The sequence below is a fragment of the Oncorhynchus gorbuscha genome, linkage group LG15, assembly GCF_021184085.1.
Source record: "Oncorhynchus gorbuscha isolate QuinsamMale2020 ecotype Even-year linkage group LG15, OgorEven_v1.0, whole genome shotgun sequence".
NCBI lineage: Eukaryota > Metazoa > Chordata > Actinopteri > Salmoniformes > Salmonidae > Oncorhynchus > Oncorhynchus gorbuscha.
Genome location: NC_060187.1, coordinates 30,412,791 through 30,439,845, shown reverse-complemented (window position 1 = coordinate 30,439,845; position 27,055 = coordinate 30,412,791). Strand labels below are relative to the sequence as shown.

The following is a 27,055-nucleotide window of genomic DNA, read 5'->3' as shown; positions in this document are numbered from 1 at the left end:
ATTGGCATTGACTCTTTTGGTAGTTTACATTCTCAACCACAACAATGATGTTCAAAATAACAGAACATGCACAAACTAGCCATAAAGAGCGAACTAATAGCAGAATTTTTTAGGGACATTATCCTCTTTCCCGCTCTGTGTGTTATGGTTAATAAACACTAAGCCCAGGGCCGTGGACTGAGACTCACTAGCTAAGGCGTGCGCTCCGTTCTCCTCGCCATTGGCCGTGTTCTCTCCATTCTTGGTGTTGGCTGTCATGTTGGTGGCATTGGCTGGGGGGGCCTGTGCCGCCTGCTGCTGGGCCAGCTTGTCTCGGTAGGCCTGCTGCCGCGTCTGCACCACGTCCGGCATTACCGCGTCGATGAGCGACAGGGACTCGATCGGCCGCCCGTCAAACAGTGTACCGTCCTGGGGACAGCAGAAAAGCTGGTTAGACTCAGAATCAAAGGCTTCAAACTGCTAAATAACTACTGTAGCTGTAAGCAATGGTAGGTTAAATCCAGTTGAGGCTGATGAGGGGAGGATGGCTCATGGAAACCATGTGTTTGATACCATTCAAATAATTCTGTTCCAGCCATTACCTGAACCCGTCCTCCCCAATTAAGTTTCCACCAACCTCCTTTGACTTAAATTAAAGGATAAAACACTAAAACAAATCACTAGAAAACCATCTATTAAAAAATAATGCAACGTATTATAAAGCTACATTAGTTGATAACTGCATAACTGAAGAACAGAAACCTAGCACTGCATTCATATGCGTTCTGATCAAACCGATGTTCTGCATTTCATCACAGTTGGCTTGGCTTGCAGTAATAAAGTCCACGGATTCCCTGATAAGATGATGTGATGCTGTGATAAAGATGAGCTCACCTCATTAATGCTGACTTCAGCCTCCACGTACTGCAGGCCCTTCTGTATGATGGAGATGAGGGCAGCAGGGGGCACCAGGGCTCCATTGATGTTAGACTGACTGATGTGGCTCTCTATCCCAAACGTGAAGGCTGAGTGGGAAAACCCTGTAAGGGGAGGCATGAGGAGCATGTCAGTAGGCAGCACATTACATAGAGCAGATCCCTCCCTCTGGTGCCTCTGGAAATGGCACACTTCAAATAGCTCTGTGGTTGTTCTCAGAGTGCACATTTTCAGGGCACCCTTTAATAGTTATAGAACATTACATAAGGAGAATATACGGTAAGATTATTTCGACAGCAGTCTGGCTTCAATTGCGTTTGCTTCCAGATGTGTGGTTGAAGCGTCAGATAGAGCCTACCTGACTCCTGTAGGTATCTGTACACCAGGAAGTTGACCTCATCACTGCTTATGCTCATCTTTATACCTGGTTACACCATGAGGTCAGCAAACAGGACACAGGCCTGAAGGGAAGGGAGGAGGTGGTGGTGAGACAGTTGTTTATCCAAACTCAGAGCAACATATTTTCACACTACACCAATCACACTACATAATGCTGCTAAGTAAGAACTGAAGCTAGGACTGGAGAGTGGAGATTTCCTCCCAGAAGATGCCACTACCACTAACACATTGTCTGTGTGCAAAAATCCTTCCACAATCTGCTGTACACACAGTTCACACCAGGGCAGGGCAGCGGGGACCTGCTGTTGGGTGCTAACTGTGGACAGGAGCAGCAGCACTGCTACAGTGCGTCTCTCTTGCATGGCAAATAACAAGGCGTAGTACCCATTACCACCATTGCACCGCAGTGGCGCTGTTGAGTTAAAAACAGAATCTCAGGATCTCTGTTGACAGTGTGTGTGTGTGTGTGTGTGTGTGTGTGTGTGTGTGTGTGTGTGTGTGTGTGTGTGTGTGTGTGTGTGTGTGTGTGTGTGTGTGTGTGTGTGTGTGTGTGTGTGTGTGTGTGTGTGTGTGTGTGTGTGTGTGTGTGTGTGTGTGTGTGTGTGTGTGTGTGTGTGTGTGTGTGTGTGAAGGGGGGAGGGGATGGGAAGGGGATTCTCTTTCCATAGATGAGCTGTGCTCTGGGCTGTAGTCCATCAATGAGAGCAGTGGTGTTTATCTCAGCCAGGTCTGACTCAGAGCAGCACAGTGCTAGTCTGGGACCTTGCAGAATCATGGTAGTGACAAACAAGCAAGCATGGGCATGACCACAGAATAGACCGTTTTAACTGGGTTCATCCATTCAGTGAGATATAGAACAGGAGCACAAACATCCTTCTCTCTGAAGAAACCACTTCAGGACCTGTGCTACTGGTGTTTCACAAGAGTGACATCTGAAATAACGAATCAATAGGCAGCCATGCAGAACTGTACATTCACCCAAAGATACCTCAAATCTGAAGAGACATATTTCCGGTAGAATACTGGAGCACATTCTAATTTCCATGTCAAAACATAGCATAACCATAACAGAACTCTACAGAGGAGGTCCAATCTTAGTAGTCCTAGCTACTGAAGATAGTATTATTGAGGATGTTTCAATGTATTTATTTTATTTATTTAACTACGCAAGTCAGTTAAGAACAGATTCATATTTACAATTATGGCCTACCACGGCCAAACCCTAACCCAGACGATGCCTTGTCAACCATTATCAATTCTCTTAAGAGATGTGTAGGCCTATTCTTGACAAAAACTGTCATAGGATGTGGTTTGTTTGCAAACCGAACAGAATTTTGTCATCTGCTTTTATACTTGAACACACCCCGAGAGACGTAGTTCATTCCCTTTTCATCGCCGTATCAAAGTGATGAGGTGTTGGTCTATTTTGAGAGAGTGAGAGAGCACGGCTGTAGAGATGGACCACTTCATCTTCCTGTGAAATAAATGTACACCTCTGCCCCATCTCCAGTCTCACAAATGATGTTGTTTACAACTCGCCTACATCCCAAAGTGATTCTGGTAGGTATGATCTTTTATACTTTTAACACTTTATATAAAAAATGTCTCAACACCAGTTCAGATGTTCCTGTCCTGCATGATGTCTGATCAAGCCACTTTTACAGCCTTTGGTTTAGAATATAACATACATGTACAGTGTGTATACGAAGTCACCACCCCCTTTCAAACTGTTCACCTTTTGTTGCCTTACATCCAAATTTGCTGAGGTATAACCAACCACCGTCCAGATCACAAATCAAGCTAATTGGCTTCCATCTGTGATCATTAGTATCGAGTTTGATTAGTTCAGAATAAAAGCAGTTGTTCATAGAGGACTCTACTGCTTAGTAGTGCAATTCAAAGCAAATAATCCACTATGGGCAGAAAGGTACTTTCAAAAGGTCTACAATATAAAGTTGTGGAAAGGCACAAATCAGGGAATGGATATAAAAAGATTTCAAAGGCTTTGTCCCTCGGAGCACAGTTAAGACCATTTTTAAGAAGTGGAAGGCGTATGGTTATGCCCAGACCTTGCATAGATCAGGCCGTCCCTCCAAACCGGGCAAAGAGGAGACAGATCAGAGAGGTTACCAAGGATCCAATGGCGACTTTGAAGGAGCTTCAGGCCTTTATGGCAAAGACTAGTCAATGTGTGCATGTGACCACATTATCACAAACACTGCATTAATCTGGCCCCTACGGGAGGGTGGCAAGAAAACAAAACACCCCCAAAGAAATCCACATCAAGTGTCATTTGAGCTTTGCGAAAAAGCATATTGTAGATTCTGAGGCCAAGTGGAATAAGGTGCTGTGGTCATATGAGAACTAAATGTAACCTTTTGAACTGAATGCAAAACCATATGACAAAAACCCAATACATCTTTCCACCCAAAGAAGACCATGCCTACAATAAAAAAACACCATGCCTACAGTATAGAACACCATGCCTACATTATAGAACACCATGCCTACATTATAGAACACCATGCCTACAGTATAGAACACCATGCCTACAGTATAGAACACCATGCCTACAGTATAGAACACCATGCCTACAGTGAAGAACACCATGCCTACAGTATAGAACACCATGCCTACAGTATAGAACACCATGCCTACAGTATAGAACACCATGCCTACAGTATAGAACACCATGCCTACAGTATAGAACACCATGCCTACATTATAGAACACCATGCCTACAGTATAGAACACCATGCCTACAGTAAAGAACACCATGCCTACAGTGAAGAACACCATGCCTACAGTAAAGAACACCATGCCTACAGTATAGAACACCATGCCTACAGTATAGAACACCATGCCTACAGTATAGAACACCATGCCTACAGTATAGAACACCATGCCTACAGTATAGAACACCATGCCTACAGTAAAGAACACCATGCCTACAGTATAGAACACCATGTCTACAGTATAGAACACCATGTCTACAGTATAGAACACCATGCCTACAGTATAGAACACCATGCCTACAGTAAAGAACACCATGCCTACAGTATAGAACACCATGCCTACAGTAAGAACACCATGTCTACAGTAAAGAACACCATGTCTACAGTATAGAACACCATGTCTACAGTATAGAACACCATGTCTACAGTATAGAACACCATGCCTACAGTATAGAACACCATGTCTACAGTATAGAACACCATGCCTACAGTATAGAACACCATGCCTACAGTATAGAACACCATGCCTACAGTATAGAACACCATGCCTACAGTGAATAACACCATGTCTACAGTAAAGAACACCATGTCTACAGTATAGAACACCATGCCTACAGTGAACTGACATCATGCATACAGTATAGAACACCATGCCTACAGTAAAGAACACCATGCCTACAGTGAACTGACACCATGCATACAGTATAGAACACCATGCCAACAGTGAAGAACACCATGCCTACATTATAGAACACTATGCCTACAGTAAAGAACACCATGCCTACAGTATAGAACACCATGCCTACAGTATAGAACACCATGCCTACAGTATAGAACACCATGCCTACAGTATAGAACACCATGTCTACAGTATAGAACACCATGCCTACAGTATAGAACACCATGCCTACAGTATAGAACACCATGCCTACAGTATAGAACACCATGCCTACAGTATAGAACACCATGTCTACAGTATAGAACACCATGTCTACAGTATAGAACACCATGTCTACAGTATAGAACACCATGTCTACATTATAGAACACCATGCCTACAGTGAACTGACACCATGCCTACAGGATAGAACACCATGCCTATATTATAGAACACCATGCCTACAGTGAACTAACACAATGCCTACAGTAAAGAACACCATGCCTACAGTATAGAACACCATGCCTACAGTATAGAACACCATGTCTACAGTATAGAACACCATGCCTACAGTATAGAACACCATGCCTACAGTATAGAACACCATGCCTACAGTATAGAACACCATGCCTACAGTATAGAACACCATGCCTACAGTGAACTGACACCATGCCTACAGTAAAGAACACCATGCCTGCAGTATAGAACACCATGTCTACAGTATAGAACACCATGCCTACAGTATAGAACACCATGCCTACATTATAGAACACCATGCCTACAGTAAAGAACACCATGCCTACAGTATAGAACACCATGTCTACAGTATAGAACACCATGTCTACAGTATAGAACACCATGCCTACATGCCTACATAGAACACCATGTCTACAGTATAGAACACCATGCCTACAGTATAGAACACCATGCCTACATTATAGAACACCATGCCTACAGTGAACTGACACCATGCCTACAGGATAGAACACCATGCCTACATTATAGAACACCATGTCTACAGTATAGAACACCATGCCTACATTATAGAACACCATGCCTACAGTAAAGAACACCATGCCTACAGTAAAGACCACCATGCCTACAGTAAAGAACACCATGCCTATAGTACAGAACACCATGCCTACAGTGAACTGAAACCATGCCTACAGTGAACAGACACAATGCCTACAGTATAGAACACCATGCCTACAGTGAACTGAAACCATGCATACAGTGAAGAACACCATGCCTACAGTGAACTGAAACCATGCCTACAGTGAAGAACACCATGCCTACAGTGAACAGACACAATGCCTACAGTAAAGAACACCATGCCTACAGTAACAGAACACCACCCCTACAGTATAGAACACCATGCCTACAGTAAAGAATGCCATGCTACAGTAAAGAACACCATGCCTACAGTAAAGAACACCATGCCTACAGTATAGAACACCATGCCTACAGTATAGAACACCATGCCTACAGTAAAGAACACCATGCCTACAGTATAGAACACCATGCCTACAGTACAGAACACCATGCCTACAGTAAGAACACCATGCCTACAGTGAATAACACCATGTCTACAGTAAAGAACACCATGCCTACAGTATAGAACACCATGCCTACAGTGAACTGACACCATGCATACAGTATAGAACACCATGCCTACAGTGAAGAACACCATGTCTACAGTATAGAACACCATGTCTACAGTATAGAACACCATGTCTACAGTATAGAACACCATGTCTACAGTATAGAACACCATGCCTACAGTATAGAACACCATGTCTACAGTATAGAACACCATGCCACAGTGAAGAACACCATGTCTACAGTAAAGAACACCATGCCTGCAGTATAGAACACCATGCCTGCAGTATAGAACACCATGCCTACAGTATAGAACACCATGCCTACAGTATAGAACACCATGCCTACAGTATAGAACACCATGCCTACAGTATAGAACACCATGCCTACAGTGAACTGAACACCATGCCTACAGTAAAGAACACCATGCCTGCAGTATAGAACACCATGTCTACAGTATAGAACACCATGCCTACAGGATAGAACACCATGCCTACAGTTATAGAACACCATGCCTACAGTAAAGAACACCATGCCTACAGTATAGAACACCATGCCTACAGTATAGAACACCATGTCTACAGTATAGAACACCATGTCTACAGTCATAGAACACCATGTCTACAGTATAGAACACCATGTCTACAGTATAGAACACCATGCCTACATTATAGAACACCATGCCTACAGTGAACTGACACCATGCCTACAGGATAGAACACCATGCCTACAGTATAGAACACCATGCCTACAGTGAACTGACACCATGCCTACAGTAAAGAACACCATGCCTACAGTAAACTGACACCATGCCTACAGTATAGAACACCATGTCTACAGTATAGAACACCATGCCTACAGTATAGAACACCATGCCTACATTATAGAACACCATGCCTACAGTAAAGAACACCATGCCTACAGTATAGAACGCCAAGCCTACAGTATAGAACGCCACGCCTACAGTATAGAACGCCACCCCTACAGTATAGAACACCACCCTACAGTATAGAACACCACAGTATACAGTAAAGAACACCATGCATACAGTAAAGAACACCATGCCTACAGTAAAGAACACCATGCCTACAGTATAGAACACCATGCCTACAGTATAGAACACCATGCCTACAGTATAGAACACCATGCCTACAGTATAGAACACCATGCCTACAGTATAGAACACCATGCCTACAGTATAGAACACCATGCCTACAGTGAATAACACCATGTCTACAGTAAAGAACACCATGCCTACAGTATAGAACACCATGCCTACAGTGAACTGACACCATGCATACAGTATAGAACACCATGCCTACAGTGAAGAACACCATGTCTACAGTATAGAACACCATGTCTACAGTATAGAACACCATGTCTACAGTATAGAACACCATGAACACTACAGTATAGAACACCATGCCTACAGTGAAGAACACCATGCCATGTCTACAGTAAAGAACACCATGTCTACAGTATAGAACACCATGTCTACAGTATAGAACACCATGTCTACAGTATAGAACACCATGTCTACAGTAAAGAACACCATGCCTACAGGATAGAACACCATGCCTACAGTATAGAACACCATGTCTACATTATAGAACACCATGTCTACATTATAGAACACCATGTCTACAGTATAGAACACCATGCCTACATTATAGAACACCATGCCTACAGTGAACTGACACCATGCCTACAGTGATAGAACACCATGCCTACATTATAGAACACCATGTCTACAGTATAGAACACCATGCCTACATTATAGAACACCATGCCTACAGTAAAGAACACCATGTCTACAGTATATAAAGCCAAGCCTACAGTATAGAACGCCACGCCTACAGTATAGAACGCCACCCCTACAGTATAGAACACCACCCTACAGTATAGAACGCCACCCCTACAGTATAGAACGCCACGCCTACAGTAAAGAATGCCAAAGCTACAGTATAGAACGCCACGCCTACAGTAAAGAACGCCAAGCCTACAGTATAGAACGCCACGCCTACAGTAAAGAATGCCAAAGCTACAGTATAGAACGCCACCCCTACAGTATAGAACGCCACCCCTACAGTATAGAACGCCACCCCTACAGTATAGAACGCCACGCCTACAGTAAAGAATGCCAAAGCTACAGTATAGAACGCCACGCCTACAGTGAACTGACACCATGCATACAGTATAGAACACCATGCCTACAGTAAAGAATGCCAAAGCTACAGTATAGAACACCATGCCTACAGTGAACTGACACCATGCATACAGTATAGAACACCATGCCGACAGTGAAGAACACGATGTCTACAGTATAGAACGCCATGTCTACAGTATAGAACACCATGTCTACAGTATAGAACACCATGTCTACAGTATAGAACACCATGTCTACAGTATAGAACACCATGTCTACAGTATAGAACACCATGTCTACAGTATAGAACACCATGCCAATAGAACACCATGTCTACAGTAACACCATGTCTACAGTAAAGAACACCATGCCTACAGTATAGAACACCATGCCTGCAGTATAGAACACCATGCCTACAGTATAGAACACCATGCCTGCAGTATAGAACACCATGCCTGCAGTATAGAACACCATGCCTGCAGTATAGAACACCATGCCTACAGTATAGAACACCATGCCTACAGTATAGAACACCATGCCTACAGTATAGAACACCATGCCTACAGTGAACTGACACCATGCCTACAGTAAAGAACACCATGCCTGCAGTATAGAACACCATGTCTACAGTATAGAACACCATGCCTACAGGATAGAACACCATGCCTACAGTATAGAACACCATGCCTACAGTAAAGAACACCATGCCTACAGTATAGAACACCATGTCTACAGTATAGAACACCATGTCTACAGTATAGAACACCATGTCTACAGTCATAGAACACCATGTCTACAGTATAGAACACCATGTCTACAGTATAGAACACCATGCCTACAGTATAGAACACCATGCCTACAGTGAACTGACACCATGCCTACAGGATAGAACACCATGCCTACAGTATAGAACACCATGCCTACAGTGAACTGACACCATGCCTACAGTAAAGAACACCATGCCTACAGTAAAGAACACCATGTCTACAGTATATAACAGCCAAGCCTACAGTATAGAACGCCATGCCTACAGTATAGAACACCACCCCTACAGTATAGAACGCCACCCCTACAGTATAGAACGCCACCCCTACAGTATAGAACGCCACGCCTACAGTAAAGAACACCAAAGCCTACAGTATAGAACGCCACGCCTACAGTAAAGAACGCCAAGCCTACAGTATAGAACGCCACGCCTACAGTATAGAACGCCACGCCTACAGTATAGAACGCCAAGCCTACAGTATAGAACGCCACGCCTACAGTATAGAACACCATGCCTACAGTATAGAACACCATGCCTACAGTGAATAACACCATGTCTACAGTAAAGAACACCATGCCTACAGTATAGTACACCATGCCTACAGTGAACTGACACCATGCATACAGTATAGAACACCATGCCAACAGTGAAGAACACCATGTCTACAGTATAGAACACCATGTCTACAGTATAGAACACCATGTCTACAGTATAGAACACCATGTCTACAGTATAGAACACCATGTCTACAGTATAGAACACCATGCCAACAGTGAAGAACACCATATCTACAGTAAAGAACACCATGTCTACAGTATAGAACACCATGTCTACAGTATAGAACACCATGTCTACAGTATAGAACACCATGTCTACAGTAAAGAACACCATGCCTACAGGATAGAACACCATGCCTACAGTATAGAACACCATGTCTACAGTATAGAACACCATGTCTACATTATAGAACACCATGTCTACAGTATAGAACACCATGTCTACAGTATAGAACACCATGCCTACATTATAGAACACCATGCCTACAGTGAACTGACACCATGCCTACAGGATAGAACACCATGCCTACATTACATAGAACACCATGCCTACAGTGAACTGACACCATGCCTACAGTAAAGAACACCATGCCTACAGTAAACTGACACCATGCCTACAGTATTGAACACCATGTCTACAGTATAGAACACCATGTCTACAGTATAGAACACCATGCCTACAGTATAGAACACCATGCCTACAGTAAAGAACACCATGCCTACAGTAAAGAACACCATGTCTACAGTATAGAACACCATGTCTACAGTATAGAACACCATGCCTACATTATAGAACACCATGCCTACAGTGAACTGACACCATGCCTACAGGATAGAACACCATGCCTACATTATAGAACACCATGCCTACAGTGAACTGACACCATGCCTACAGTAAAGAACACCATGCCTACAGTAAAGACACCATGCCTACAGTATTGAACACCATGTCTACAGTATAGAACACCATGTCTGCAGTATACAACACCATGCCTACATTATAGAACACCATGCCTACAGTAAAGAACACCATGCCTACAGTAAAGAACACCATGTCTACAGTATAGAACACCATGTCTACAGTATAGAACACCATGCCTACAGTATAGAACACCATGTCTACAGTGAACTGACACCATGCCTACAGTAAACTGACACCATGCCTACAGTAAACTGACACCATGCCTACAGTAAACTGACACCATGCCTACAGTCAACAGACATAATGCCTACAGTATAGAACAACATGCCTACAGTGAACTGAAACCATGCCTACAGTGAACAGACACAATGCCTACAGTACAGAACACCATAAATAACACCAGTACAGAACACCATGTCTACAGTACAGAACACCATGTCTACAGTACAGAACACCATGCCTACAGTGAACTGAAACCATGCCTACAGTAAACCGACACCATGCCTACAGTAAACTGACACCATGCCTACAGTAAACTGACACCATGCCAACAGTGAAGAACACCATGCCTACAGTATAGAACACCATGCCTACAGTAAAGAACAACATGCCTACAGTATAGAGAACGCCATGCCTACAGTGAAGAACACCATGTCTACAGTAAAGAACACCATGCATACAGTATAGAACACCATGCCTACAGTATAGAACACCATGCCTACAGTATAGATCACCATGCCTACAGTATAGAACACCATGTCTACAGTACAGAACACCATGCCTACAGTGAACTGAAACCATGCCGACAGTGAACCGACACCATGCCTACAGTAAACTGACACCATGTCTACAGTACAGAACACCATGCCTACAGTGAACTGAAACCATGCCTACAGTAAACCCATGACACCATGCCTACAGTAAACTGACACCATGCCAACAGTGAAGAACACCATGCCTACAGTATAGAACACCATGCCTACAGTAAAGAACACCATGCCTACAGTATAGAACACCATGCCTACAGTGTGAAGAACACCATGTCTACAGTGAAGAACACCATGCCTACAGTAAAGAACACCATACAGTATAGAACACCATGCATACAGTATAGAACACCATGCCTACAGTATAGAACACCACGCCTACAGTATAGATCACCATGCCTACAGTATAGAACACCATACAGTATAGAACACCATGTCTACAGTACAGAACACCATGCCTACAGTGAACTGAAACCATGCCTACAGTGAACCGACACCATGCCACAGTAAACTGACACCATGCCTACAGTATAGAACGCCACGCCTACAGTATAGAACGCCACGCCTACAGTATAGAACACCATGCCTACAGTATAGAACACCAAGCCTACAGTATAGAACACCACGACTACAGTATAGAATGCCACACCTACAGTGAACAGACACCATGCCTACAGTGAACAGACACCATGCCTACAGTATAGAACACCATGCCTACAGTATAGAACACCATGCCTACAGTGAACAGACACCATGCCTACAGTGAACAGACACCATGCCTACAGTGAACAGACACCATGCCTACAGTGAACAGACACCATGCCTACAGTATAGAACGCCACGCCTGTATAGAACGCCACGCCTACAGTATAGAACACCATGCCTACAGTATATAACGCCAAGCCTACAGTATAGAACACCACGCCTACAGTATAGAACGCCACGCCTACAGTAAAGAACACCAAGCCTACAGTATAAACGCCATGCCTACAGTATAGAACACCAAGCCTACAGTATAGAACACCACGCCTACAGTATAGAATGCCACGCCTACAGTAAAGAACACCATACAGCCTACAGTATAGAACACCATGCCTACAGTAAAGAACACCAAGCCTACAGTATAGAACACCACCTAGCCTACAGTATAGAATGCCACGCCTACAGTATAGAACACCATGCCTACAGTATAGAACACCACAGTATAGCCTACAGTAAAGAACACACCATGCCAAGCCTACAGCACAGAACACCATGCCTACAGTATAGAACACCATGCCTACAGTAAAGAACACCATGCCTACAGTAAAGAACACCATGCCTACAGTATAGAACACCATGCCTACAGTATAGAACACCATGCCTACAGTGAAGAACACCATGCCTACAGTAAAGAACACCATGCCTACAGTAAAGAACACCATGCCTACAGTATAGAACACCATGTCTACAGTATAGAACACCATGTCTACAGTATAGAACACCATGTCTACAGTGAATAGAACACCATGCCTACAGTGAACTGACACCATGAATACAGTATAGAACACCATGTCTACAGTAAAGAACACCATGTCTACAGTAAAGAACACCATGTCTACAGTAAAGAACACCATGTCTACAGTAAAGAACACCATGTCTACAGTAAAGAACACCATGTTTACAGTGAAGAACACCATGTCTACAGTATAGAACACCATGTCTACAGTATAGAACACCATGTCTACAGTATAGAACACCATGTCTACAGTATAGAACACCATGCCTACAGTATAGAACACCATGCCTACAGTGAAAAACACCATGCCTACAGTATAGAACACCATGCCTACAGTGAAAAACACCATGTCTACAGTATAGAACACCATGCCTACAGTATAGAACACCATGCCTACAGTGAAAAACACCATGTCTACAGTGAAAAACACCATGCCTACAGTGAACTGACACCATGCCTACAGTGAACTGACACCATGCATACAGTATAGAACACCATGCCTACAGTAATAGAACACCATGTCTACAGTATAGAACACCATGTCTACAGTATAGAACACCATGTCTACAGTATAGAACACCATGTCTACAGTATAGAACACCATGTCTACAGTATAGAACACCATGTCTACAGTATAGAACACCATGTCTACAGTATAGAACACCATGTCTACAGTATAGAACACCATGTCTACAGTATAGAACACCATGTCTACAGTAGAACACCATGCCTAGAACACCATGCCTACAGTACAGTATAGAACACCATGCCTACAGTGAATAACACCATGTCTACAGTATAGAACACCATGTCTACAGTATAGAACACCATGTCTACAGTATAGAACACCATGTCTACAGTATAGAACACCATGTCTACAGTATAGAACACCATGTCTACAGTATAGAACACCATGTCTACAGTATAGAACACCATGTCTACAGTAAGAACACCACGTCTACAGTATAGAACACCATGCCTACAGTAAAGAACACCATGCCTACAGTATAGAACACCATGCCTACAGTATAGAACACCATGCCTACAGTATAGAACGCCAAGCCTACAGTATAGAACACCATGCCTACAGTATAGAACACCATGCCTACAGTATAGAACACCACGCCTACAGTATAGAACACCACGCCTACAGTATAGAACACCATGCCTACAGTAAAGAACACCACGCCTACAGTAAAGAACACCATGCCTACAGTATAGAACACCATGCCTACAGTATAGAACACCATGCCTACAGTATAGAACACCACGCCTACAGTATAGAACACCACGTCTACAGTAAAGAACACCATGCCTACAGTATAGAACACCATGCCTACAGTATAGAACACCATGTCTAGTAAGAACACCATGCCTACAGTACAGAACACCATGCCTACAGTGAACTGATACCATGCCTACAGTATAGAACACCATGACTACAGTGAAGAACACCATGCCTACAGTATAGAACACCATGTCTACAGTATAGAACACCATGTCTACAGTATAGAACACCATGTCTACAGTATAGAACACCATGCCAACAGTGAAGAACACCATGCCTACAGTACCATGTCTACAGTATAGAACACCATGTCTACAGTATAGAACACCATGTCTACAGTATAGAACACCATGTCTACAGTATAGAACACCATGTCTACAGTATAGAACACCATGTCTACAGTATAGAACACCATGTCTACAGTATAGAACACCATGTCTACAGTATAGAACACCATGTCTACAGTATAGAACACCATGTCTACAGTATAGAACACCATGTCTGTACAGTATAGAACACCATGTCTACAGTAAAGAACACCATGTCTACAGTAAAGAACACCATGTCTACAGTATAGAACACCATGCCTACAGTATAGAACACCATGCCTACAGTATAGAACACCATGCCTACAGTGAACTGACACCATGCATACAGTATAGAACACCATGCCAACAGTGAAGAACACCGTCTACAGTAAAGAACACCATGTCTACAGTATAGAACACCATGTCTACAGTATAGAACACCATGTCTACAGTATAGAACACCATGTCTACAGTATAGAACACCATGTCTACAGTATAGAACACCATGTCTACAGTATAGAACACCATGTCTACAGTGAAGAACACCATGTCTACAGTAAAGAACACCATGTCTACAGTATAGAACACCATGTCTACAGTATAGAACACCATGTCTACAGTATAGAACACCATGTCTACAGTAAAGAACACCATGTCTACAGTGAACACCATGACACCATGCTACAGTATAGAACACCATGTCTACAGTAAGAACACCATGCCTACAGTGAACTGACACCATGCCTACAGTATAGAACACCATGCCTACAGTGAATAACACCATGTCTACAGTATAGAACACCATGCCTACAGTGAACTGACACCATGCAGTATAGAACACCATGCAGTATAGAACACCATGCCTACAGTAATAACACCATGCCTACAGTATAGAACACCATGTCTACAGTATAGAACACCATGTCTACAGTATAGAACACCATGTCTACAGTATAGAACACCATGCCTACAGTGAAGAACACCATGTCTACAGTATAGAACACCATGTCTACAGTATAGAACACCATGTCTACAGTATAGAACACCATGTCTACAGTAAAGAACACCATGTCTACAGTATAGAACACCATGTCTACAGTATAGAACACCATGTCTACAGTATAGAACACCATGTCTACAGTATAGAACACCATGTCTACAGTAAAGAACACCATGTCTACAGTATAGAACACCATGTCTACAGTATAGAACACCATGTCTACAGTATAGAACACCATGTCTACAGTATAGAACACCATGTCTACAGTATAGAACACCATGCCTACAGTATAGAACACCATGCCTACAGTGAACTGACACCATGCATACAGTATAGAACACCATGCCAACAGTGAAGAACACCATGTCTACAGTAAAGAACACCATGTCTACAGTATAGAACACCATGTCTACAGTATAGAACACCATGTCTACAGTATAGAACACCATGTCTACAGTATAGAACACCATGTCTACAGAATAGAACACCATGTCTACAGTATAGAACACCATGCCTACAGTGAATAACACCATGTCTACAGTAAAGAACACCATGTCTACAGTATAGAACACCATGTCTACAGTATAGAACACCATGTCTACAGTATAGAACACCATGTCTACAGTAAGAACACCATGTCTACAGTGAACTGAACACCATGCATACAGTATAGAACACCATGTCTACAGTAAAGAACACCATGCCTACAGTGAACTGACACCATGCATACAGTATAGAACACCATGCCTACAGTGAATAACACCATGTCTACAGTATAGAACACCATGCCTACAGTATAGAACTGACACCATGCCTACAGTATAGAACACCATGCCTACAGTGAATAACACCATGCCTACAGTATAGAACACCATGTCTACAGTATAGAACACCATGTCTACAGTATAGAACACCATGTCTACAGTATAGAACACCATGCCTACAGTGAAGAACACCATGTCTACAGTATAGAACACCATGTCTACAGTATAGAACACCATGTCTACAGTACAGTAGAACACCATGTCTACAGTAAAGAACACCATGTCTACAGTATAGAACACCATGTCTACAGTAAAGAACACCATGTCTACAGTATAGAACACCATGTCTACAGTATAGAACACCATGTCTACAGTAAAGAACACCATGTCTACAGTGAACTGACACCATGCATACAGTATAGAACACCATGCCTACAGTGAATAACACCATGTCTACAGTATAGAACACCATGCCTACAGTGAACTGACACCATGCATACAGTATAGAACACCATGCCTACAGTGAATAACACCATGTCTACAGTATAGAACACCATGCCTACAGTGAACTGCCTAGAACACCATGCCTACATACAGTATAGAACACCATGCCTACAGTGAATAACACCATGTCTACAGTATAGAACACCATGTCTACAGTATAGAACACCATGTCTACAGTATAGAACACCATGTCTACAGTAAAGAACACCATGTCTACAGTAAAGAACACCATGTCTACAGTAAAGAACACCATGTCTACAGTAAAGAACACCATGTCTACAGTAAAGAACACCATGTCTACAGTAAAGAACACCATGTCTACAGTATAGAACACCATGTCTACAGTATAGAACACCATGTCTACAGTATAGAACACCATGCCTACAGTGAAGAACACCATGCATACAGTATAGAACACCATGCCTACAGTGAAGAACACCATGTCTACAGTATAGAACACCATGTCTACAGTATAGAACACCATGTCTACAGTATAGAACACCATGTCTACAGTATAGAACACCATGTATAGAACTACAGTATAGAACACCATGTCTACAGTATAGAACACCATGTCTACAGTATAGAACACCATGTCTACAGTAAGAACACCATGTCTACAGTATAGAACACCATGCCTACAGTATAGAACACCACGCCTACAGTATAGAACGCCTACAGTATAGAACCCACAGTATAGAACGCCATGCCTACAGTATAGAACGCCATGCCTACAGTATAGAACACCATGCCTACAGTATAGAACACCATGCCTACAGTATAGAACACCATGCCTACAGTATAGAACACCATGCCTACAGTAAAGAACACCATGCCTACAGTAAAGAACACCATGCCTACAGTATAGAACACCATGCCTACAGTATAGAACACCATGCCTACAGTATAGAACACCATGCCTACAGTATAGAACACCATGTCTACAGTAAAGAACACCATGCCTCTACAGTATAGAACGCCATGCCTACAGTATAGAACACCATACCTAGTGAAGAACACCATGCCTACAGTACAGAACACCATGCCTACAGTGAACTGATACCATGCCTACAGTATAGAACACCATGACTACAGTGAAGAACACCATGCCTACAGTATAGAACACCATGCCTACAGTATAGAACACCATGCCTACAGTGAATAACACCATGTCTACAGTAAAGAACACCATGCCTACAGTATAGAACACCATGCCTACAGTGAACTGACACCATGCATACAGTATAGAACACCATGCCAACAGTGAAGAACACCATGTCTACAGTAAAGAACACCATGTCTACAGTAAAGAACACCATGTCTACAGTATAGAACACCATGTATAGAACTACAGTATAGAACACCATGTCTACAGTATAGAACACCATGTCTACAGTATAGAACACCATGTCTACAGTATAGAACACCATGTCTACAGTATAGAACACCATGTCTACAGTATAGAACACCATGTCTACAGTATAGAACACCATGTCTACAGTATAGAACACCATGTCTACAGTATAGAACACCATGTCTACAGTATAGAACACCATGCCTACAGTGAAGAACACCATGCCTACAGTATAGAACACCATGTCTACAGTATAGAACACCATGTCTACATTATAGAACACCATGTCTACATTATAGAACACCATGTCTACAGTATAGAACACCATGTCTACAGTATAGAACACCATGTCTACAGTATAGAACACCATGTCTACAGTATAGAACACCATGTCTACAGTATAGAACACCATGTCTACAGTATAGAACACCATGTCTACAGTATAGAACACCATGTCTACAGTAAAGAACACCATGTCTACAGTATAGAACACCATGTCTACAGTAAAGAACACCATGTCTACAGTATAGAACACCATGCCTACAGTATAGAACACCATGCCTACAGTATAGAACACCATGCCTACAGTGAACTGACACCATGCATACAGTATAGAACACCATGCCAACAGTGAAGAACACCATGTCTACAGTAAAGAACACCATGTCTACAGTATAGAACACCATGTCTACAGTATAGAACACCATGTCTACAGTATAGAACACCATGTCTACAGAAGTATAGAACACCATGTCTACAGTATAGAACACCATGTCTACAGTATAGAATAACACCATGTCTACAGTAAAGAACGCCATGTCTACAGTATAGAACACCATGTCTACAGTATAGAACACCATGTCTACAGTATAGAACACCATGTCTACAGCAAAGAACACCATGTCTACAGTGAACTGACACCATGCATACAGTATAGAACACCATGTCTACAGTAAAGAACACCATGCCTACAGTGAACTGACACCATGCATACAGTATAGAACACCATGCCTACAGTGAATAACACCATGTCTACAGTATAGAACACCATGCCTACAGTGAACTGACACCATGCATACAGTATAGAACACCATGCCTACAGTAATAACACCATGCCTACAGTATAGAACACCATGTCTACAGTATAGAACACCATGTCTACAGTATAGAACACCATGTCTACAGTATAGAACACCATGCCAACAGTGAAGAACACCATGTCTACAGTATAGAACACCATGTCTACAGTATAGAACACCATGTCTACAGTATAGAACACCATGTCTACAGTATAGAACACCATGTCTACAGTATAGAACACCATGTCTACAGTATAGAACACCATGTCTACAGTATAGAACACCATGTCTACAGTAAAGAACCATGCCTACAGTAAACTGAACACCATGCCTACAGTATAGAACACCATGCCTACAGTATAGAACACCATGCCTACAGTATAGAACACCATGCCTACAGTATAGAACACCATGCCACGCCTACAGTATAGAACGCCATGCCTACAGTATAGAACACCATGCCTACAGTATAGAACACCACGCCTACAGTATAGAACGCCACGCCTACAGTATAGAACACCACGCCTACAGTAAAGAACACCATGCCTACAGTATAGAACACCACGCCTACAGTATAGAACGCCAAGCCTACAGTATAGAACACCATGCCTACAGTATAGAACACCATGCCTACAGTATAGAACACCATGTCTACAGTAAAGAACACCATGTCTACAGTATAGAACACCATGCCTACAGTATAGAACACCATACCTAGTAAGAACACCATGCCTACAGTACAGAACACCATGCCTACAGTGAACTGATACCATGCCTACAGTATAGAACACACCATGACTACAGTGAAGAACACCATGCCTACAGTATAGAACACCATGCCTACAGTATAGAACACCATGCCTACAGTGAATAACACCATGTCTACAGTAAAGAACACCATGCCTACAGTATAGAACACCATGCCTACAGTGAACTGACACCATGCATACAGTATAGAACACCATGCCTACAGTGAAGAACACCATGTCTACAGTAAAGAACACCATGTCTACAGTAAAGAACACCATGTCTACAGTATAGAACACCATGTCTACAGTATAGAACACCATGTCTACAGTAATAGAACACCATGTACAGTAACACACCATGTAAGTATAGAACACCATGTCTACAGTATAGAACACCATGTCTCAGTATAGTACAGTATAGAACACCATGTCTACAGTAAGAGAACACCATGTCTACAGTATAGAACACCATGTCAGTACAGTGAGTATAGAACACCATGCATACAGTAACACCATGTCTACAGTAAAGAACACCATGCCTACAGTGAACTGACACCATGCATACAGTATAGAACACCATGCCTACAGTGAATAACACCATGTCTACAGTATAGAACACCATGCCTACAGTGAACTGACACCATGCATACAGTATAGAACACCATGCCTACAGTGAATAACACCATGCCTACAGTATAGAACACCATGTCTACAGTATAGAACACCATGTCTACAGTATAGAACACCATGTCTACAGTATAGAACACCATGCCTACAGTGAAGAACACCATGTCTACAGTATAGAACACCATGTCTACAGTATAGAACACCATGTCTACAGTATAGAACACCATGTCTACAGTATAGAACACCATGTCTACAGTATAGAACACCATGTCTACAGTATAGAACACCATGTCTACAGTATAGAACACCATGTCTACAGTATAGAACACCATGTCTACAGTATAGAACACCATGTCTACAGTATAGTAAACGCCATGCCTACAGTATAGAACACCATGCCTACAGTATAGAACACCATGCCTACAGTATAGAACGCCATGCCTACAGTATAGAACGCCAGTAAAGCCTACAGTATAGAACGCCACGCCTACAGTATAGAACGCCACGCCTACAGTATAGAACACCATGCCTACAGTATACAGTATAGAAGTATAGAACACCATGCCTACAGTAAAGAAACCATGCCACAGCCTACAGTAAAGAACACCATGCCTACAGTATAGAACGCCAAGCCTACAGTATAGAACGCCATGCCTACAGTATAGAACGCCATGCCTACAGTATAGAACACCATGTCTACAGTAAAGAACACCATGTCTACAGTATAGAACGCCATGCCTACAGTATAGAACACCATGTCTACCTAGTGAAGAACACCATGCCTACAGTACAGAACACCATGCCTACAGTGAACTGATACCATGCCTACAGTATAGAACACCATGACTACAGTGAAGAACACCATGCCTACAGTATAGAACACCATGCCTACAGTATAGAACACCATGCCTACAGTGAATAACACCATGTCTACAGTAAAGAACACCATGCCTACAGTATAGAACACCATGCCTACAGTGAACTGACACCATGCATACAGTATAGAACACCATGCCAACAGTGAAGAACACCATGTCTACAGTAAAGAACACCATGTCTACAGTAAAGAACACCATGTCTACAGTATAGAACACCATGTCTACAGTATAGAACACCATGTCTACAGAATAGAACACCATGTCTACAGTATAGAACACCATGTCTACAGTATAGAACACCATGTCTACAGTATAGAACACCATGTCTACAGTATAGAACACCATGTCTACAGTATAGAACACCATGTCTACAGTATAGAACACCATGTCTACAGTATAGAACACCATGTCTACAGTATAGAACACCATGCCAACAGTGAAGAACACCATGCCTACAGTATAGAACAGTCTACAGTAAGAACACCATGTCTACAGTATAGAACACCATGTCTACAGTATAGAACACCATGTCTACATTATAGAACACCATGTCTACAGTATAGAACACCATGTCTACAGTATAGAACACCATGTCTACAGTATAGAACACCATGTCTACAGTATAGAACACCATGTCTACAGTATAGAACACCATGTCTACAGTATAGAACACCATGTCTACAGTATAGAACACCATGTCTACAGTAAAGAACACCATGTCTACAGTATAGAACACCATGTCTACAGTAAAGAACACCATGTCTACAGTATAGAACACCATGCCTACAGTATAGAACACCATGCCTACAGTATAGAACACCATGCCTACAGTGAACTGACACCATGCACAGTACAGTATGCATAGAACACCATGCCAACAGTGAAGAACACCATGTCTACAGTAAAGAACACCATGTCTACAGTATAGAACACCATGTCTACAGTATAGAACACCATGTCTACAGTATAGAACACCATGTCTACAGTATAGAACACCATGTCTACAGTAATAGAACACCATGTCTACAGTATAGAACACCATTCCTACAGTGAATAACACCATGTCTACAGTAAAGAACACCATGTCTACAGTATAGAACACCATGTCTACAGTATAGAACACCATGTCTACAGTATAGAACACCATGTCTACAGTAAAGAACACCATGTCTACAGTGAACTGACACCATGCATACAGTATAGAACACCATGTCTACAGTAAAGAACACCATGCCTACAGTGAACTGACACCATGCATACAGTATAGAACACCATGCCTACAGTGAATAACACCATGTCTACAGTATAGAACACCATGCCTACAGTGAACTGACACCATGCATACAGTATAGAACACCATGCCTACAGTGAATAACACCATGCCTACAGTATAGAACACCATGTCTACAGTATAGAACACCATGTCTACAGTATAGAACACCATGTCTACAGTATAGAACACCATGCCAACAGTGAAGAACACCATGTCTACAGTATAGAACACCATGTCTACAGTATAGAACACCATGTCTACAGTATAGAACACCATGTCTACAGTAAAGAACACCATGTCTACAGTATAGAACACCATGTCTACAGTAAAGAACACCATGTCTACAGTATAGAACACCATGTCTACAGTATAGAACACCATGTCTACAGTATAGAACACCATGTCTACAGTAAAGAACACCATGTCTACAGTATAGAACACCATGCATACAGTATAGAACACCATGCATACAGTAAAGAACACCATGTCTACAGTAAAGAACACCATGTCTACAGTAAAGAACACCATGTCTACAGTATAGAACACCATGTCTACAGTATAGAACACCATGTCTACAGTATAGAACACCATGTCTACAGTGAACTGACACCATGCATACAGTATAGAACACCATGCCTACAGTGAATAACACCATGTCTACAGTATAGAACACCATGCCTACAGTGAACTGACACCATGCATACAGTATAGAACACCATGCCTACAGTGAATAACACCATGTCTACAGTATAGAACACCATGCCTACAGTGAACTGACACCATGCATACAGTATAGAACACCATGCCTACAGTATAGAACACCATGTCTACAGTAAAGAACACCATGTCTACAGTAAAGAACACCATGTCTACAGTAAAGATCACCATGGCTACAGTAAAGAACACCATGTCTACAGTAAAGAACACCATGTCTACAGTAAAGAACACCATGTCTACAGTATAGAACACCATGTCTACAGTATAGAACACCATGTCTACAGTAAAGAACACCATGTCTACAGTAAAGAACACCATGTCTACAGTAAAGAACGCCACGCCTACAGTATAGAACGCCACGCCTACAGTAAAGAACGCCAAGCCTACAGTATAACGCCAAGCCTACAGTATAGAACGCCACGCCTACAGTATAGAACGCCACCCCTACAGTATAGAACGCCACGCCTACAGTATATAACGCCAAGCCTACAGTATAGAACGCCACGCCTACAGTATAGAACGCCACGCCTACAGTATAGAACACCACGCCTACAGTATAGAACACCATGCCTACAGTATAGAACACCATGCCTACAGTGAATAACACCATGTCTACAGTAAAGAACACCATGCCTACAGTATAGAACACCATGCCTACAGTATAGAACACCATGCCTACAGTGAACTGACACCATGCATACAGTATAGAACACCATGCCAACAGTGAAGAACACGATGTCTACAGTATAGAACGCCATGTCTACAGTATAGAACACCATGCCAACAGTGAAGAACACCATGTCTACAGTAAAGAACACCATGTCTACAGTATAGAACACCATGTCTACAGTATAGAACACCATGTCTACAGTATAGAACACCATGTCTACAGTATAGAACACCATGTCTACAGTATAGAACACCATGTCTACAGTATAGAACACCATGTCTACAGTAAAGAACACCATGTCTACAGTAAAGAACACCATGTCTACAGTAAAGAACACCATGTCTACAGTATAGAACACCATGTCTACAGTAAAGAACACCATGTCTACAGTAAAGAACACCATGTCTACAGTATAGAACACCATGCCTACAGTATAGAACACCATGCCTACAGTATAGAACACCATGCCTACAGTGAACTGACACCATGCATACAGTATAGAACACCATGCCAACAGTGAAGAACACCATGCCAACAGTGAAGAACACCATGCCTACAGTAAAGAACACCATGTCTACAGTATAGAACACCATGTCTACAGTATAGAACACCATGTCTACAGTATAGAACACCATGTCTACAGTATAGAACACCATGTCTACAGTATAGAACACCATGTCTACAGTATAGAACACCATGCCTACAGTGAACTGACATCATAGATACAGTATAGAACACCATGCCTACAGTAAAGAACACCATGCCTACAGTGAACTGACACCATGCATACAGTATAGAACACCATGCCAACAGTGAACTGACATCATAGATACAGTATAGAACACCATGTCTACAGTAAAGAACACCATGCCTACATTATAGAACACTATGCCTACAGTAAAGAACACCATGCCTACAGTAAAGAACACCATGCCTACAGTAAAGAACACCATGCCTACAGTATAGAACACCATGCCTACAGTATAGAACACCATGCCTACAGTATAGAACACCATGCCTACAGTATAGAACACCATGCCTACAGTATAGAACACCATGCCTACAGTATAGAACACCATGCCTACAGTATAGAACACCATGCCTACAGTATAGAACACCATGTCTACAGTATAGAACACCATGCCTACATTATAGAACACCATGCCTACAGTGAACTGACACCATGCCTACAGGATAGAACACCATGCCTATATTATAGAACACCATGCCTACAGTGAACTGACACAATGCCTACTGTAAAGAACACCATGCCTGCAGTATAGAACACCATGCCTGCAGTATAGAACACCATGCCTGCAGTATAGAACACCATGCCAACAGTGAAGAACACCATGCCAACAGTGAAGAACACCATGTCTACAGTAAAGAACACCATGTCTACAGTATAGAACACCATGTCTACAGTATAGAACACCATGTCTACAGTATAGAACACCATGTCTACAGTATAGAACACCATGTCTACAGTATAGAACACCATGTCTACAGTATAGAACACCATGTCTACAGTATAGAACACCATGTCTACAGTAAAGAACACCATGTCTACAGTAAAGAACACCATGTCTACAGTATAGAACACCATGTCTACAGTAAAGAACACCATGTCTACAGTAAAGAACACCATGTCTACAGTATAGAACACCATGCCTACAGTATAGAACACCATGCCTACAGTGAACTGACACCATGCATACAGTATAGAACACCATGCCAACAGTGAAGAACACCATGCCAACAGTGAAGAACACCATGCCTACAGTAAAGAACACCATGTCTACAGTATAGAACACCATGCCTACATTATAGAACACCATGTCTACAGTGAACTGACACCATGCCTACAGTAAACTGACACCATGCCTACAGTAAACTGACACCATGCCTACAGTAAACTGACACCATGCCTACAGTGAACAGACATAATGCCTACAGTATAGAACAACATGCCTACAGTGAACTGAAACCATGCCTACAGTGAACAGACACAATGCCTACAGTACAGAACACCATAACTACAGTACAGAACACCATGTCTACAGTACAGAACACCATGCCTACAGTGAACTGAAACCATGCAGACAGTGAACCGACACCATGCCTACAGTAAACTGACACCATGCCTACAGTAAACTGACACCATGCCTACAGTAAACTGACACCATGCCTACAGTATAGAACACCATGCATACAGTATAGAACACCATGCCTACAGTGAAGAACACCATGCCTACAGTAAAGAACACCATGCCTACAGTAAAGAACACCATGCCTACAGTAAAGAACACCATGCCTACAGTAAAGAACACCATGCCTACAGTAAAGAACAACATGCCTACAGTATAGAACGCCATGCCTACAGTGAAGAACACCATGTCTACAGTAAAGAACACCATGTCTACAGTAAAGAACACCATGCCTACAGCAAAAAACACCATGCATAGAACACCATGCCTACAGTATAGAACACCATGCCTACAGTATAGAACACCACGCCTACAGTATAGAACACCACGCCTACAGTATAGAACACCATGTCTACAGTACAGAACACCATGCCTACAGTGAACTGAAACCATGCCTACAGTAAACAGACACCATGCCTACAGTAAACTGACACCATGCCTACAGTATAGAACGCCACGCCTACAGTATAGAACGCCACGCCTACAGTATAGAACGCCAAGCCTACAGTATACAACGCCAAGCCTACAGTATATAACGCCACGCCTACAGTATAGAACACCACAACTACAGTATAGAATGCCACGCCTACAGTGAACAGACACCATGCCTACAGTAAACTGACACCATGCCTACAGTATAGAACGCCACGCCTACAGTATAGAACGCCACGCCTAC

The 27,055-nt window shown here is 42.4% G+C and overlaps 1 protein-coding gene across 6 annotated transcripts in view; it reads right to left on the bottom strand.

The window, feature by feature from the left end:
- Positions 1 to 27,055, bottom strand: part of LOC123996921 (F-box-like/WD repeat-containing protein TBL1XR1) — a 47,248-nt gene that overhangs the window by 5,670 nt on the left and 14,523 nt on the right. For 5 of the 6 annotated variants that reach the window (XM_046300759.1, XM_046300758.1, XM_046300764.1 and 2 more), the window contains 3 exons: positions 1,274 to 1,376; positions 874 to 1,019; positions 189 to 408 (listed from right to left, as the gene is read on the bottom strand). In XM_046300759.1, coding sequence (XP_046156715.1) covers positions 189 to 408; positions 874 to 1,019; positions 1,274 to 1,331 — 424 coding nt within the window. In that variant the 5' untranslated portion in view covers positions 1,332 to 1,376. Of the gene's footprint in view, positions 1 to 188; positions 409 to 873; positions 1,020 to 1,273; positions 1,377 to 3,383; positions 3,829 to 27,055 lie in introns of those variants that run through there. The other variant, XM_046300763.1, reaches the window with a different exon arrangement.